This window comes from Idiotropiscis lumnitzeri, chromosome 19 (assembly GCF_059441095.1).
Source record: "Idiotropiscis lumnitzeri isolate Australia: NSW breed Sydney's pygmy pipehorse chromosome 19, RoL_Ilum_1.0, whole genome shotgun sequence".
Lineage (NCBI taxonomy): Eukaryota > Metazoa > Chordata > Actinopteri > Syngnathiformes > Syngnathidae > Idiotropiscis > Idiotropiscis lumnitzeri.
Window position 1 is genome coordinate 812,685 of NC_142409.1, and position 18,723 is coordinate 831,407.

The 18,723-nt window shown below is 41.5% G+C and overlaps 1 protein-coding gene across 1 annotated transcript in view; it reads right to left on the reverse strand.

Moving 5' to 3' along the window:
* The window catches only part of LOC148317958 (phospholipid-transporting ATPase ABCA1-like), a 152,210-nt gene that overhangs the window by 114,999 nt on the left and 18,488 nt on the right, over positions 1-18,723 (reverse strand). Inside the window, exons 7-11 of the mRNA XM_088283537.1 lie at positions 17,457-17,630; positions 11,211-11,275; positions 10,457-10,631; positions 5,200-5,221; positions 5,033-5,093 (exon numbers count right to left, since the gene is read on the reverse strand). Coding sequence (XP_088139663.1) covers positions 5,033-5,093; positions 5,200-5,221; positions 10,457-10,631; positions 11,211-11,275; positions 17,457-17,630 — 497 coding nt within the window. The remainder of the gene's footprint in view (positions 1-5,032; positions 5,094-5,199; positions 5,222-10,456; positions 10,632-11,210; positions 11,276-17,456; positions 17,631-18,723) is intronic.

The following is an 18,723-nucleotide window of genomic DNA, read 5'->3' on the forward strand; positions in this document are numbered from 1 at the left end:
CACCACCAAACAAGAGATTAACCTTGTACTGACATAATGCAGATGCAGTGCATCAAAGGTGTGGATGAATGAGGCTTGAATTTCACATGACATTTACAAGGTCATTTTGTATTTGACAAAGAGAAAAGCGTGTTCAAGAAAAAATGTTCGACGTGCAGAGATGAATGGAAACAAGGCTATGCTTATAGTTAGGAGTTGAGTTATAGTAGTTCAATAAGGACTAAGTTTGGAAATCAATGAGTATTTGTTTTACCAATCGTGATTTCTAAATAAAAAAATGACAATTTTGATTATTATTTTCCCAGAACCATCCAGCCCTAATTGAAAGTGCTGGTGAGAGAGGCAAACAAACATAAGAAAAGTTTGTTAAATAAAATAAATTGATCGCTCCAATTATTTTTGGGCAGCCAGCAACCACATGAAAGACATGTTTCTAAATTAAAGTCATGTACCAACAGAGCCCACCGTATGAGACTTTGGTTATGATTTTTCATGCGGGAGAGAAACACAAGGGGGTTATGATCGGTAAAGACTATGACGGGCAGACAGCTGGACCCAATGTACACCTCAGTGTTGTAAAGCAAGCAATAGTGACAATGTTTCTTTCTCAATGGTTGAGTACTGTTTTTGGTGCTTGTTGAATTTTCCTGAAAAGTAACTAAAAGGATGATCTATCCCACTGTCATCTCCCTGCATCAGGACTCCACCAGCACCGACAGCACTGGTGTCTACCACCAAATTCTAGGGCCGTGAGGATAAGTTGGTGAGTGGTAGAACTATGGTGGAAAAGTTGTGACAGAAGCTTCTGTAGTATCCAGCCATGCCAAGGAAACGGCGCAACTCACGGCGAGTGGAAGGAGCAGAATACTCCAATATCGCTGCAACCTTGGCTTCTTTGGGACGTCCTTGGTGTTGGCCAACTTCACAGCCCAAATATGATATGGTAGCTTTTCCAGACTCACACTTTGCTAGATTAAGCATGAGAGAAGCGTTGGATCGTTGCGTAAAAACTTGTCGGAGTATGTTAATGTGATGTTCCCAAGTGGTCAAGTGTACTATTAATCATCTAAATATGCACTACAGTTGGGAAGATCGTGCAAAACCAGATTTAAAAACCGCTGGAAAGTGGCAGGTGCATTGCACATCCCGAAGGCCATAACAGTGTATTGCAAAAAGTAGTCAGGCATAACAAATGCAGATATTTCAGATGCACGTATAGTTAGTGGCACTTGCCATTAACCTTTCAATAAAACTAGTTTTATAACGAACTTAGCAAATCCGAGGTTATCAATGCAGTCCTCCATACGAGGCATGGGATACGAATCTGCAATTGTAACGGAGTTAACTTTACGGTAGTCTGTGATAAAACAAGAGGAACCATCAGATTTGCTTTCAACTTAACAAGGTGAACTCCACGCGTTGGAGCTCTGAGTGGCTAACCTGTTCCTCAATAAATACTCAGCTTCTTGTTTCATGAGTGCGTGTTTTGCTGGGTTTACACAGTATGGATGCTGACGAATGGGTTTTGCATCGTTTACATTGATATCATGTGTCAGAATCGAGGTGCGACTTGGCACATCACCAAAAAGACAGAGAAATTCAGTGATTAAATCAGTAATGTTTTTCTGCTGTCCCATGGATAAATGTGCAAGATGTGAAGGTAATGTTTTTAACATTTTTGAGTTTGGTAACCTTTGTGCTTTGTGAACACTTAGGCCGTCGCCAGTTGTAGTATCATCGGTCACAATTAACGCGGATGCACTGTGATTTGGAGGCAGTCCACATTGAGTGGTATCCGGTTTGGGAACAGGTACACGCGAATCGTAAAGTTCAACATATTATTGTGGCATATGTGTGTTTTACACTTTCTATCATGTGTGTTCACTGCATAGTCCATACCGCTACCAGAAACAGGAAGCCAAACAAGCACATTTTCACCGACATTGAAGTCACGCCTCACGGCCTTTTTGTCATAGTGAAGCTTTATTTTTGACTGTGCATCGGCCAGTGCAGTATGGGCTATTTTGTGAACCTTTAGAAGATGATCGTGAAAGGTGTTAACATAATCAAGAACATTTGAGGAAACTGAAGAGGAAGGCAATTTTCTCCTTCAGTGCCTTCAATGGACCACGAGGAGATGCAAAAACCAACTAAGCAGGGCTGAGTTCGAGTTCGGGGTAACGGGCTCACGCAATCAACTCTCACTCTATCAAAGGGATGGGCTATAGTAGGAATTAGCTGATTTGGTTACCAACCAATTGGCATGTGTGACACATGTGACAAGTGTGCGGCTACACACTGTTTCAAACCAGGCCAAATGAATTGTTGGAGAATAAGATGGTATGTTTTAGTGACTCATAAGTAGTGTTGTTCCGATACCACTTTTTGGGTCCCGATACCGAAACCGCGAAATGGCTGTGCAGTATCGGCCGATACCAATACTGTAGAGAAACTTTTGGAAAATCAAAATAAAAGCGCAATTTTTCTTGTAATTCTAAAGAATTGCATATTCACTTGGATGTAAAATTATTCATTCACCATGCACACAAAGGCTGTAAAATCTTCAACATGACCACCTAACACCATCACAACATAGATGCTCTGATCACTTTATATCAGTTATGATTTTCTTTTTCATGTACCCTGGGTCATAAGATTACATTTGATTGAAATTTGAAGATAAAGATAATGATGTCCTTTAATAGTGCCACAATGGGGAAATTTGCATAATTATGTGTAATTGTGTGTATGAAACTGCATTTTTTTTTTAAACCCCCAAATGTTTTACATTCCATACTAATGTTCTTTGTACATAGAGGTCAGATTATGTCAATAAAATCATTGTTCCATAGCAAAGCTAAATTTATTAAAAAATATAATTTGGAGACCTATTATTGTGTAGACCTAGAAACTCATTACTCTGTGGTGCAAATATTGATGAGATGCTTAATATTTAACATACATTTGACATCGAACCTCTTCGTCATGATGACGTCAGCCGTTTACATGTTCCGGTCTGAGAACGTCTGCTAAATTGCAAATGTAACCGTCATCTAATTTTATGTCTTCATAGGTATTGATTGAAATTGATTGTTTATAGCTGCTGGCTCGCCAACCTAACGCGGTTCTAACCAGAAATCAGTTCAAAGTCAACTGCACACCGAAGCACTTATTTTGGGTCAAATCTGTATTTCACTTAGCACACTTAGCGACCCCTCGTTTGCCTCCTCGAAGAAGACCATCGGACATGATTTTGAAGAGGCGAATAAAAAAAAACATCGAATCTCCATGTGGTAGCAACGGGGAAGGCTGTTGGGGTGAGCAGAAGTGACCGTGAGACAGAGACAGCCTTATTTTGATCTGTATCGGCGTCAAAGAGCGCGTAACTCACTTGATGCAGACGAGCTAAGCTATGCTATATGCTATAAACTATGCTAACGTCGCCAGGCCATTATACAGTATTTCTTTAGATGTTTAGAATGAGAAATAATACACCACGTTTTGATTTTTATGATGTTTGAGGTATTCTGACTGAAATGCAGTGGAATCGAGGTCACCAGTAGTCATTTCCATTACCTGTAATTGTAAATTTGAATGTGAGATACTATTGCAGTCAGATGCATATGAGATGTCATTTAGTTGGCACGACTTTGATCGCCACTGTTTTGCTTGTTGAATAACAAATGAAAAGTGAGTCATACATGGTGTTTCAAAAGATAATTGTCAATGTTTTATTAAATGAAATTGCAACCTAAAATTGTGTAATATTGTATTATTATCGAAAATGGTTCTGCGTCGATTGTTTTTTTGCAGACAAATGTAGCTTTTTCTAAAGAAATGAGACGAAAAACAAATGTCTTGGTATAAATAAATAAATAATTATAATAAACAGGTCAAGTCTTATGGAAGCATTAAAACTTCATTGAAGATTCCTGTGCATTGATGGCGAGCCTCCCAGCGTAAAGAACCAAGCACCATGGTCATTGAGGAAACTCGACGGTGTGGTAGGAGACTTTTTTTTGGGACTGTAGGAGGAAACCAGAGGACCCATGCAGGCATGGGAGAACATGCAAACTCCACACAGGATGGCCGCATCCCCGATTGGAATCCTGGATCTCTGCACTGCGAGGCAGACGTGCCAACCACTCGATCGCCGTGGCGCCCATCCATTAAATGTTAAATAAATTATTATTTTTTTAAATGTTGGATTGTTAAGCGAGCTTGTCATAGTGTTTGTTTGTATGAGCGCATTTCACTAGCGTGTATGAGCACTTTTCAGTAATGTGTATGAGCGCATTTCAGTAATGTGTATGAGCGCATTTCAGTATTGTGTATGAGCGACATTTTCACCCATGTGTATGAGCGCATTTCAGTAATGTGTATGAGCGCATTTCAGTAATGTGTATGAGCGCATTTCAGTAATGTGTATGAGCGACATTTTCACCCATGTGTATGAGCGCATTTCAGTAATGTATATGAGCGCATTTCAGTAATGTGTATGAGCGCATTTCAGTAATGTGTATGAGCGCATTTCACACACGTGTATGAGCGGATTTCACACGTGTGTATGAGCGCATTTCACGAGTGTGTATGAGCGACATTTTCACCCATGTGTATGATCGCATTTCACCCAGGTGTATGAGCACATTTCAGTAATGTGTATGAGCGCATTTCAGTAATGTGTATGAGCGCATTTCACTAGTGTGTATGAGCGACAACATTTTCACCCATGTATATGAGCGCATTTCAGTAATGTGTATGAGCGCATTTCACTAGTGTGTATGAGCGACAACATTTTCACCCATGTGTATGAGCGTATTTCACTAGTGTGTATGAGCGCATTTCAGTAATGTGTATGAGCGCATTTCACTAGTGTGTATGAGCGAAAACATTTCACCTATGTGTATGAGTGCATTCTACTAGTGAGTATGAGAGCTATTCCTGAATTATGTCCCGAACGGCGCCTCATATATAGGTCCCTTTGCTTTATAAAGGCAAAACGGGTGCGGCATTGCAGTAGTGACGTGCTCACGGACTTAGCCTGCGGGAGTATGACGACGACTTTAGCATGTTAGCGCAAGCTTGAGCTTCGACTGCGCACAGAAAGACGAGTATATCCAGACACAAACGATTTAATGAATGACATTTTCCTCCATAATAGTAGTAAACGAAATACTGTGTCAACCAAAAGCAACATACCTGTCACGAGGCAAAAATCCAGCTAACACGATACCGTTCGGGACACAACACTGCTGGCTCTTGATAGCAAAGTCTCCCGCCCAAGCAACTCCCTCCAATGTGGACAGGTGTCATAATAAGGACCTTTTTCACTAAACTAGACATAAGTAGACACATGACCAATAACGTTATACAATGGATAAGGCTTCACCTCGTATTTCCCCTTAGCGTACGTCTCGCTGCGGTCAAAGCATGATACCAATGTCGATAGCCGTATTGTGTCCATACTGGTTGGTACTCGTCGATACCAATACCAGATTTTAAGGCAGTATCGGCAGAGTTACCGATACTGGTATTGATATCCGAATAATACTAGTAATAAGTGTCCAGACCACTGGCTTCCATGTGCCAAAGTTAAAATGTGTGGTCAATACTTTGTGGGCACTACAACCTGATAAGGATCAGTGGGTTTAGACCATTTACGCATTAGTCCTTTTTGGTCAAGGAAGTAACCAGTGAGCGCGTTGTCAACTTGGTTGCAACTCACAACACTGTCAAACAAGCTTGGATCCACTCTCTGCCCTGTACACAGGTGGTCAGGGGAACACAACAGCTCAAGACTGACTGTGGGAATTAGAAAAGTAATTTTGGTTTCTGTTGGTTTTTCAGATGGTTTCTGGGTTGTATTAGTCTCAAATTTGGTTTCACTTGCTGCTTCCAAGGGATTTGAAAGTGCAGGCATAAAAATGCTGCCACACAGGTCAATATCTGGGTTTTTACGTGACTGAGCATGCTTAATGTCACGGATAGGATAGAATTCTGAGACACTCTTGTCACTTTGAGAGTTTACCACATAAAGAAGGAATCACTTTACCCCCTGCTATGTCATTTCCCATGAGCATTTACACACCACCAATTGGCAACTCAGCGCAAACTGCAATTGGGAAAAGGCCGATGACGAGTTTTGATTCTACATCCATGAGCTGAACAGACCGAGGACAATATGCCATCTCTATTCCCCGAAGTACAGACAGAGAAGAAAATGGTAGCGCACTAGCCAAGCTTACAGATTGCAAACCACCCCATGTCTGTGAGAATGTGAATAGGGCGCTGATCAGATGTTTTTTCAGAAAGAGAGACGAATCCCTGAAAAACAAATGGTTTAAAACATCAGTCAAGTTGTTGTTTGGCATTGGGTTTTAAACTGTGTTAGATTTTAATTACCCCAATGCCTTTTGTTTGGGGTGCAGACTGATCCACTTTTCATTTTAGCACAGGGCAGAATGAGATGACGTGTCCAGATTTATGGCAGTAAAAACACTCTCGGTCTTTGTTAGTGAGCTTAGAAGGAGAAGTGCTCATAGGTGGGTGAGCATGGGGTCTTTCAACAGGTAAAGACATTTCTGTGGGTTAGTACAAATTCATCCGCTAAAATAGCAGCTCCAGAGAGATTGTTCAATTTTTGTTCATTCAAGTAGACAAAAACAGTCAGTGAGATTTTTCTTAGTCTTTGAAATTCACGAGTTCACGTAAAGAAGAGAATGTCACAGCCTGGGCAGATGCACACCATTTGTCAAAAAGAGTTCCAAATTCAACATAAGTGCGGTTTGGGGCTTTTTTCGATGATTTCTAAACTTTTTCTGTATCCCTCAGCACCAACTTGTAGACGCACAAAACGGCAGTTTTGACGGTGTCATAGCATAAACTGTCTTCAAGAGGTCAGGCAGCAATTATTTCCTGTGCTTTTCCATGTATTTTCCATTGTAAAAGGATGGGCCAAACATCACGTGGCCACTGTAAAGCCATCACCATATTTTCAAAAGCTGAAAAATATGCACCACTTACATTTTCTCTGAACGTAGGCATTTTCTCACATAGACAGATGGTATTGAGTGTCTGGGAGGTGGAAGACAGGCCTGCACCAAGGCCAGGACTTGGTATGCTGCGCTGTGCTTCAAGCTGCAGCTGCTTGAGTTTCAGTTTTGTCCGCCTCAATCTCCATTTTACGAACCTCCAATTCCACATGGGCTTTGCGGGAACTCTCCCTTTCCTAGCTTCCAATTTGAGGCATGCCAGAATGACCTTTCGCTTAGCCTCACCAGACGAGCCAGGAGAATGAGGGGTCAAGAGGGGGTCTACACGAGAGTGAATATACAGTTGATCAGTCCGTTCATCGCCCTCGGGCACCGCACTCTCAATCATGGAGAGACCCAGGAGGCGTCACAAACCCTGGGTTGGGTTTTGGAGATATTTCTTCCACTGGCAAAAACAGCAGGCCTATTTCCACCAACCTATCGCTCACGAGCATGCGGAGTTCATCTTTTTGTATTTGTTTTGGAACTCTTCACTTAAAATGTTCAACAATACTGACTAATTCAGCTTTCTTGCACTTTTGCAGATCCTGTGTGGAGGGATTTGCAACAAAATCCAGCACACTAAAAGTTGCCATTGTCTCCATCTCATTGTAATCACAATTTAAAGTACTCATAACTTTAAAAAAAAAAAAAATGGTGCATGATTGTACAATTTGGAAAAGTTATTCCGGACGAGCCCCCGATATGTTACGACCGGCTCTGCTAGGGAAGGAGGGAAGAAAAAAAGGGATGTAAAATTTGGGAAAATAGAGTTGACAATTTATTCTCAAGAAATATGTAGGTATAGAACAAATTAGTTCAACAAAAGGTATGAACCAAGTTCATAAACATAAATATATATATATATATATATATATATATATATATATACAATAGTTAGTGTCTGACGGATGGTGGACCAGAATTTCTTCGAAGCCGTCTGGAAGTCGTTTTCCATGGCCTCACCAAACTCCTCCCACGCCCGAGTTTTTGCTTCGGCAACCACCGAAGCCGTATTCCGCTTGGCCAGTCGGTACCTGTCAGCTGCCTCCGGAGTCCCACAGGCCCGATAGGACTGTTTCTTCAGCCTGAGAGCATCCCTTACCGCCGGTGTCCACCAGCGGGTTCGGGGGTTGCCGCCACGACAGGCACCGACCACCTTGCGTCCACAGCTTCGATCGGCTGCCTCAACAATGGAGGCACGAAACATGGTCCACTCAGACTCAATGTCCCCCACCTCCCCCGGTACGTTGGCAAAGTTCTGCCGGAGGTGGGAGTTGAAACCCTTTCTGACAGGCGATTCTGCCAAGCGTTCCCAGCAGACCCTCACAATATGCTTGGGTCTGCCGGGTCGGACCGACATCTTCCCCCACCATCGGAGCCAACTCACCACCAGGTGTTGATCGGTTGACAGCTCCGCCCCTCTCTTCACCCGAGTGTCCAAAACATGCGGCCGCAAATCCGATGACACGACTACAAAGTCGATCATCGAACTGCGGCCTAGGATGTCCTGGTGCCAAGTGCACATATGGACACCCTTATGCTTGAACATGGTGTTCGTTATCGACAATCCATGACGAGCACAGAAGTCTAGTAACAGAACACCGCTCGGGTTCAGATTGGGGGGGGGGCATTCCTCCCAATCATGCCCTTCCAGGTCTCACTGTCATTACCCATGTGAGCATTAAAGTCCCCCAGTAGAACAAGGGAGTCTCCAGGGGGAACGCTCTTCAGCACACCCTCCAAAGACTCCAAAAAGGGTGGGTACTCTGAACTGCTGTTTGGTGCATAAGCACAAACAACAGTCAGCACCCGTCCCCCCACCTTGAGGCGGAGGAAGGCTACCCTCTCGTCTACCGCGGTGAACCCCAGTGTACAGGCGCCAAGCCGGGGGGCAATAAGTATGCCCACACCTGCTCGGCGTCTCTCACCTTGGGCAACTCCAGAGTGGAAGAGTGTCCAACCCCTCTCAAGAGGACTGGTACCAGAGCCTAAGCTGTGTGTGGAGGTGAGCCCGACTATATCTAGTCGGAATTTCTCTGCCTCGCACACCAGCTCAGGCTCCTTCCCCGCCAGAGAGGTGACCTTCCATGTCCCAAGAGCTAGTTTCTGTAGCCGGGGATCAGAGCGCCAAGGTCCCTGCCTCTTGCCGCTGCCCGACTCACATTGCACCGAACCCCTTTGGCCCCTCCCATAGGTGGTGAGCCCATGTGAAGGGGGACCCACGTTGCCTCTTCGGGCTGAGCCCGGCCGAGCCCCAGCAGAACCGAGGTCCTTTTATTGGTCACAGCCGTAACAGGTGGAGATCGTTGATCGGGCAGTCCATTGGAAATGAGCGGGAGACCAGTCCACCAACAAGGAACGAGCGGGAAACCAGTCCACCAATGAGGAACGAGTGGGAAACGAGTCCACCAACGAGGAATGAGCTGAAAACCAGTCCATTTACTTATGTATACAAAAGGTACAAGAGTCAAACACAGAAAGAAGGGGGAGTGGCGATGTAGGTGGGCCCAAGCCAAATGCCGTAACACCATTGTTTGATTTATCAATCATGTATGTCTTTGGCAGTGAACTGGAACTGCTAACACAACAACTTCAAAGAAGGGCATGAGTGAGGAGAGCATGGAAATGCAGAGAGAAACTCAGCGCTACAATCTGAGGATTTTTTTGGGCAAATATATGTGAAGTTGTGGACAGGAATTTGTGATTTAATAAAATGTTTTGTATTACTTCATATATTATGTCCACCTCCCAGACTACAAAGCCCACTGATGTTCTCTGCACAGTCCCTGTTGTACGGAGGCAGTAGTAAATGTACTCATATGTATCAATGTTGGACAAGAAATTGCAAAGTGGTCGAAAATTTAAGGATACACTGGAAATCAAGTAGCAACGTATTAATAGCTTGATTTGGGTTTAAAACCTACACTTAACTACGAATACTACTGGTCCGACCACATTTGCTCTCTTTGCTGATGCAACTTTAACAGCGTTTTGTCTCCTAAAACTAAAAAATAAGTGAGGCACAAGAGTTCTGTCCAATCCAAGCGATCTACTCATTTACACTCTTTTCCACTACACAATCCATCCATTATCTGTACCGCTTGTCCTCACAAAGTTCGCAGGGGGTGCTGGAGCCTATCCCAGCTGTCTTCGGGCAGTAGGTGGGGTACACCCTGAACTGGTTGCCAGCCAATCGCAGGTCACACACAGACAAAGAACCATTTGCGCTCACACTCATACCTAGGTGCAATTTAGAGTATTCAATCGACCTGCCATACCTCAAATTCCCCCCACACCAAAAAAGGCCAGCATCGCATCACACCACTGGAACAATAGATGATGGCTAGCCACCTCATTTGTTTCAACAGATGTGCCATAATGTACATTTGTAAAGTTAGTGTAATGCTTGTATTTGTACTGACCATGTCCCAGCACAAGTTTGCCACCCAGTAGAGGATTGGTTGGAGTCCACTGACAAACTGGACGTGGGTCGCTTTACTGACTCTTTCCTCAATCAAGACTAGCATAAAGCTGGCAGCTACACTGGAGACGGCAATGGTCACAAAAATAGAATTTGTGAAGCCTGCCTCTGCCAACCTAAAAACAGAGGATTTAACATATTCTCATTACAACAATTTACTCAGTCATCCATTCTTAAAAAACACACATTCCTGTCCTACTGACAGTGATAATGACCACCTCTATCTGCATCTACCATAAAGATCACCTTGAGAATAATTACGTGGGGCTTTGGGTAAATTTCATTTTTCAACATAAATTAAACCATTCATTTTTTAAATTAAAAGTTAAACATAATCAGTTAATAGTTTATTAGAGTTATCACTTCATATTTTTTTTCATCTTGCATATGGCTGTTTTTTTACAAGAACAATTTTTTTTTGTTCCATTCCATTTTTGCCATACAGCAGTGACAATTCTTTAGTTTCCATACGACAATTAAGTGGTACAGTCTATAAGATTTGGTATTGTTCACAACATTTGATGACACTATGGTGAATATGTCAACAGTGGGAAGTAGCAACTTATTAACAACAAGGTACCTCACCTGCTGACTAAAAATTCTGAAATTTAAGTTTAATGCCTTGAAAATAAGCAACTAAGTACATAAATTTAAAGAATATTTAGGCGCACCGATTTCGATAACCGTAAAAGTACCGAACGGTGGATGGTCTTTTGGCACTCGGCATAAGGAGCAGCAAAACCACAGCAGGCAGCACAATCTGTAGCACACAAATACAGTACAGTGAAGACCCTTTATTGTAGTGACACATGCAGACTCACCTGCAATAGGGCAAAATTCTTCAACAGAGACAATATATATATATATATATTATTTTTTTTTTTTACATAGTTTTACCTCTCCCAGGCATTAAATACACTTAAACATACAATGGACATTCAATATATGAGGTGGCTTTTTCCATAAAAGCATTTCCAATTTTTTTATTATTTACTTTGCATTTCACTTTTTGGGGGGAGGGGGATAATAGCTTAATGGTTTGCATTCAGTTTTACAAATGTACAAAATGATTGACTCAAAAATGTGCTCAGGGCTTGAACAGAAACGAGTGTAAACAATTTATTTTTAGAAGAATACCGGCCTTGCCCCTTCTGATTTTCACATTTGGGCCCCTCAATTTCACCAGAGGAACGTTTACCAGAGACGAAGGGATTAAAAACACTGATTGTCTTAAAAGACAGTATATGAAGAATTGTCGAGTGAAAAAAAATTCAAAACGAAAGTAAAGAGAAATTAAACAATAAAGAAAGCTTATATTTCTATTAGGAACACAATTGTGGAAAGTAAAAGCCAATTTACACAGCACATTGAATGGCCCTCGTATTGAAAACACACTTTTTAAACGCTTTGTGTTTGAGAAGAAAAATCTGCAAGCATGAACTCTATATACTGCATTGTAATGTGCATGTGCCTTTCAGAGGCATGGAAGATGACAACAATATTGCATCTGAGCAAATGGTTGAGAGCTGTGGCTCACCTCTATGATTTAAAATCATCTGAAGAAAAATATAATTACCGTATTTTCCTGACTATAAGCTGCAACTTTTTTCCTAGATTTTGAACCCGGTGGCTAATATAACGGTGCGGCTTTTCTGTGGATTATTCTTTCACCAGTAGGGGTGCTCTATAGTTCAGAAAATACGCTAAATAAATCTCACATTTTTACAGTAAAAAAATTGTTCTGTACACGCAGTAAACAACTAATTTTTTAAACATAGAAAACTGCGGCTTAAAGCCTGGTGCTGGTGGTTGTATATCGTTTTTTTTGTTTGTTTTTCCCCCCCCAGAAATAGTTGCTGCGGTTTATATACAGGTGCGCCTTGTAATCAGGAAAATACTGGATTTACAAAAGCTAATGTAGCAGAAGAACACCATTTTTTATTTCTGAGTGCCAGATGCTTAATAGTGGCAGATTTTTCTACTTGGAATTTGTTATCACCTGAACAAAGATGCCTCGAGTGTTTCTGCGCGCATGCAGCCATCGTTTGATAAAGAGAGCTCGCAGTTGCTGCCAGGTCAGACCCCTTGACCAAATCCACTCAGCAGGTCTGTGTCTTGAAGTTCTGAGACAGCACATTGCAGCAGCCAGCTTTGTAATAAAATGCGTTACTCTGAACACTGCTACCAAAACACAAATAGCCTGCCATTTTTTCCATTATGATATAAGATATGATACAAAAATCCGACAATTCAATTTACAAACTTTTCATACATGCAAAACAAAAAAACAACACAGAATTAGTATATAAACAATTGAACTTTTTTTTAAATGAAAGAGGATAATACTAATTGACATTTCACACAAGTACAGCCGTGAGTTGCCCTTTTTGTTATTTAACTAAGAGACTTGAAATAAATATAAATCTCAATCTGAGCTGCTTATCCTCAAGAGGGTCGTGGGCATGCTGGAGGCTATCCCAGCTGTCTTCTGGTAGTAGTAAGGGTACACCCTGAACTGGTTGCCAGTCACTCACAGGGCACACACAAACAAACAACCATTCACACTCACAATCACTCCTAGGGACAATATAAGATACCCTGCATGTTTTTGGAATGTGGGAGGAAACTGGAGTACCTGGGAAAACCCACGCAGGCACAAGGAGAATATGCAAATTATACACTGACTGTTTGGGTCAGACATGCTTTAGCGTTGTGTGTAGTGAGCAAACCTCAAAGCACCTTAAGTAGACGCAAATAAATGAACAACCTAATTTACTAAGTGTGCACTGAGGACTGACCCTTTCAAATGTGCACAATCTAAGTAGTATGTTTGTGTCAATGAATATGCAAATATGGTGTTTCCACACCTGTTAATACAAGTCCTTTCCCTTCAGCGAATCCATGCTCATAAACTCCTCAATTATCTCTAAACTGTCAGTTTTCGCACTTTTCCCCCTGTTATTTGTGGTTATAAATGTTAATTTAGCTAATAAAATCTAAAAAAATAAAAATAAAAAAATCAATTATTATTTTTCACTATATAAAATTCGAGTAATAACAAAACATCAACGAGAGCAGCACGCAGCTATGAAGGGCCCTCGCAGCCCAGGCAACGTTGGGGTACTGTGACGCTGGGATAGTGGCACATTGGAAAATCTTTTGGGTAAAATTAATTATATCAGACTAAAAACTATTTTGATAAAATGCAGTCTCAATAAAAGTAAAAATGGCCAACTTCCTTTAGAGTTTTGAGTAGAGCTTTTGAGACTTTTTACAGATCTTGGGCTGTTACATATGCCTGCTAGAGCTTGTTGACACGAACAACCAAGGCTGGTTCGCTAAAAATTTGTAGGGGCGTTATTGAGCCATTTTTAAAAAAAGAAAAATCACACAATAACCTAAAGAAATATCGATGCGGCTGCCAGGCCTGATGTTGTTGCAAAGTTTCATGAGTTTTCGTACAAGTTTATATACCCACCAAAGTAGTGTTTTCTTGGCGAAAAGATAGTTGCCCTGGCAACAGAAAAAAGGCACAAGCTCCGTGTTTGCAGAATCATAAAGGCCAAAACACTGTTCCGACCAAATATGAGGTATATCTGGGTAACCACTGACAGAAAAACATAAAAATGTGAAATAAATATTTCTTTCAGCCAGTTAGTGGCACTATGAGTGCAGTATGTAAAGTAAGTGCAAGATATGTTAATGTAGGTCCAGTTACAGCAGCTTTTGTAGTCGAGTGGACACCGAATTGTGGAGTAAATGCAAAATCCTTTTTTTTTTGTAGATCTTGGCCTGTTAAATATACTTTCTAATCATGATACATCTCAGAGAATCATACAACCAGTGCTTTTTTTGTTATATTTCTAGGGGATGCTAGTGAGCCATATTTAAAAAATTCCACAATAAAATAATAACTAATAAAATATTGAAGAGTTTTCCAGGGGGCGGCACGGTGGCCCGACTGCTTAGCACGACAGTAGCGGTACCGGCTCGGCCTTCCTGTGTGGAAATTAGTCTTCCAGACTTTATCTGAGGTCCTGTATTATTGAGCCGAACTCCTTGACCGCCATTTTTGGAGTTGCCCCAGGCCTTGACCAGTCGCGTGTTTCTCAAAGTCTGCTCTCATTCTCATCATTACTAGCCAGAAGATGTATTTTATTGAGATGGAAAGACCATGCTCCCCCTTCTCACGTACACTGGTTAAGAGACATAATGCAATGTATGGACTTGGAAAAAATAAGATTCACGGTCCAAGGCACTGGAAATGGATTCTACAAGGCTTGGCGCCCTGTCCTGACTTTCTTCGAGAAACCTACCATTGAGTAGGAAACCTGTCATCTTTTTTTTTTTCTTTTAAATTTTTTATTTAGTTTTGGTGTTTTGTTTTATTTTCCCTTTTTTGTTGTTAATTATTAGAGTATTCTATATATATTATATATTATAGGTGTCAGAAAAACGCGTTATTAATGGGATTAATCCAACCCCTCGGTATGAGTGTGAGCGCGGATGGTTAATCGTCTCTGTGTGCCTTGCAATTGGCTGGCAACCAGTTTCGCCCACTGCCCGAAGATAGCTGGGATAGGCTCCAGCGCCCCCCTGCGACCCTAGTGAGGAGAAACGGTATAGATAATGAATGGATGGATATATATATATATATATATATATATATATACTCATACCTGTCTCTCACATATATATATATATATATATATATATATATATATATATATATATATATATATATATATATATATATATATATATATATTAGGGGTGTCAGAAAAACACTATGGGATTAATCAAACCCCCTTTTAACACCGTCAATTTTTTTAACAAGCGATTTAGACTCATCTTGGCCAAATAAACAATCTAGTTCTATGACGTAGCGATGATGCTTACGAGACCGGAAAAAAAACATCAAGCATGCGAAATTTAGGCCACGCCTGCATAGGCTTGCTATGCAGAGTTTTCGCCGTTATATAGAACTAAAAGCATCATGGGAGCGGTAAAAATGACAGAAATTCAATTCTGAACGGCAAGTGTTTTTTTAAGTTACCTAATGGTGTCATTGATAAGAGCAAAGCCATTTGTGTGTATTGCTATCGTGCACTAAACTACCATCGCGCCACGTCCAGTTTAAAATACCATTTGATGGCCGAGCACACCGCTGATGCCAATTCTCCAGCCCCTTGTCAACCCCAGGCATCCATGGATAATTTGCGACAGAAACGGTGGATGGATCAACTAAAAAGAGACTCGCTGAAGCCATAGCTAAGTGGGTGGCCACTGCGTGTAAGCATCGAGATACTCCATTGCAACCCTCATTCAAGACTTGCAGGAAGCGGAGAAGGCAGAAGCAGTCGCACTCATCGGTGATTCCTGGACTTCTCTCAGTAACCACAACGACCTTGGCGTGACAGCCCATTATTTTTACCCATTTCATTTGCACTTTGTTGGCATTTTATATTTCTTATATGACTCCAATTTGATCCCTTAGAAAGGCTGTTGAGATGCTGTTTTGTGTGACTTTGTTTGTGTGAGTTGAATCCAATGGTTTATTTTTAAAATAAAAAAAGGATTTCCCCCGGGTACTCCGGTTTCGTCCCACATTCCAAAAAAAAAACATGCTTGGCAGGTCAATTGAACACTCTAAATTGCCCCTAGGTGTGAGTGTGAGTGCGGATGGTTGTTCGTCTCCGTGTGCCCTGCGATTGGTTGGCAACCAGTTCAGGGTGTCCCCCGCCCACTGCCCGAAGATAGATGGATTGGCTCCGGCACATCTGGCAAACCTAGTGAGGAGAAGCGGTACAGAAAATGGATGATGGATGGATGTATTTACATGCATCTCACAACAAAAAGGCCCAATCCGTTGCTTCAAAACAACAATGGCCTGAACTGCCTCAAAATTTCTGGATCTATGTTTAGGTGATGACAGGTAGCCTTTTAACAGCTGGTAATACAAGTAGTATGGAGCAAGGTGAAGCATGTCATCAGATCAACCAAGAGGGGACAGTGCAGTGGTCTTGCACACATCTTTGACATTGCAGTACAACAGCTCGAAAGTCATATACCCTCGTGTTGTATAATCCACAAACTGTTTAAATGTGGGTAAAGGCTCAATCAACAAGACATGATTGAGCTCTCCTGCCATAAGAACAACGATAGTCACATGCCCTACATCACAGGCCGCTTTCACAATTGCAGATGGGGCAATGTAAACGACGATGACAATTACCAACTTGGGAGGTAATATGGTCTTATCCAAACCGCTAAGAGTTCTTTCTCTTTTTTTACATATTTGCTCCTTGATGGTTACGTGCTTAGGGTTACATCACTTGTTGTTGATAAGAAGCAACAAGCCCACTCCCCTCCGATTTCCGCTCCCAGTGCTGTCACGATTAGCACTTATTGTACTGAAGCTAGTGAAAGTGATCAAGGAGTCAGGGGTGTTTTCCACAAGCCATGTGTCTATTAAAAGCCGACTCTGTAGAGTGAGAATTTTTAATGTGTTACTGTAAATTGTAAGGTAAATAGCACGCAAAACGTTTTTCCTCCCTGGCACCAGTATGAGCAATAACAACAGCTAGCTCTGACATTTTGTGTGACAGGCACACGCACACACGCGCGCACATGCCCACACACACGCACACACACCTATTGGATCAGCCTGCAGCTCTGGTTCCAATTTAACGTCAGTTTCCTCCGTCACTCGTAGAAAGATCTGAACAAGATATGAGTCTTTTTCACATGCTTAAGTGCTACTTCAAAGGTGTAGGAAATACAAGCTTTTGATAGACATTGTGTAGAAATAAATGTGGATAAACAAGTTTAAATCAATAGCAGTAAATGGATGGATGGAACTGGTTATAGTACCACCAGGTCGCCTGAAATATCTATGACCACCAGCAAATGATCTTTTATGAGGACAGTGATGTGCTTACATCCTCCAGTTTACTGTCAGATAAACCATAGGTGGTGATTCCAATCTGGCTCAGATTCTGATCGAGTTCAGACAGAAAGACAGCAAGGCGGCTGTTCTTGGAGGCTCCCTGGGGTAGACTGATCACTGCCTCACATACTGACTCCACCACAAGGCAAGCACTAGGAAAATGGCGCTGTGCCAGAGACAACAACGCTTCCATTGCCACCAAATAAGAGGTCAATTAGCACATATGTCAAGATAATACTCAAACTGTGCCTGAACAATCATGTGAAATCTACTTTTTAACCATGTATATGAAGTTAGATTCACATAAAACACTCACATGAGCTACTGTCAACATTATTCCGACCATTACACAGTCTGGGTGTGTCTCCAGTCCTTAATGAATCCCTGTCCTGAAACAGATTACATTTGCACAGCTTTCTTATCTTCAAACAAATCTGTTATTGCCACACAACACAGATTGCCGAGAAGTATTGTATCTCTTACAATCCACAGTCTATATTTCATGAAACAATACACATTTATATAAAACATTACCGAACACTCTTAATGCAAGCAAGGGCAAAACTAAGCAAATAAAAGGTTCTTAATTTACTAGAAAATGCCTCTTCCTTTGCTTACTTTGCTTTTGTGTACTCTGCATAGTTAACTTATCTCATCCACTGATTTGGTAGCTATTACCCAATCTCAGTATTCTATTGCCACAAGCGGCCGGTGCTATTTTACATAGTGGCAATCAATTGCTCATATTGTATTCATTCAAATCATATCCAAGAAGTACAATAACACAAGAATCTCTCAATTAATAATATTTCCCAAAACTGCTCCTTACTTATATTTGTTCCTGTTTGCATTATGAGAGTGGGCAAGATTAGTGTATCTGTGCATTTTATTTCGCTGGTGGCTGGTATGATAAACAATGACTTCTCTGCCATGTTAATTGTGTGCTAAGATGTAAAGTGATTATTTTGATTGATGTACGTGGCAATTAACTAGTATCTCACAAGACTCTTCACTAACTTTTGTGGTGTGTTGCAGCCGGAACAGACGGAAAACATACAGGTAACCGGCCCTTGAGGACTGGAGTTTGACACCTCTGGATTGCATTCTCCAAAGTAATGATTCCAAACCAGGGTTTCAGTATGTGAGCACATTGCCAGGGGTATAAGGTAAACTCTCCAAACCACAGAGGACTAATGACATTTTAAAAAATTCTGTTCAGAGTTTTCCCTTTATAGTAGGTAGGTGGAGTGAGAGAGAGA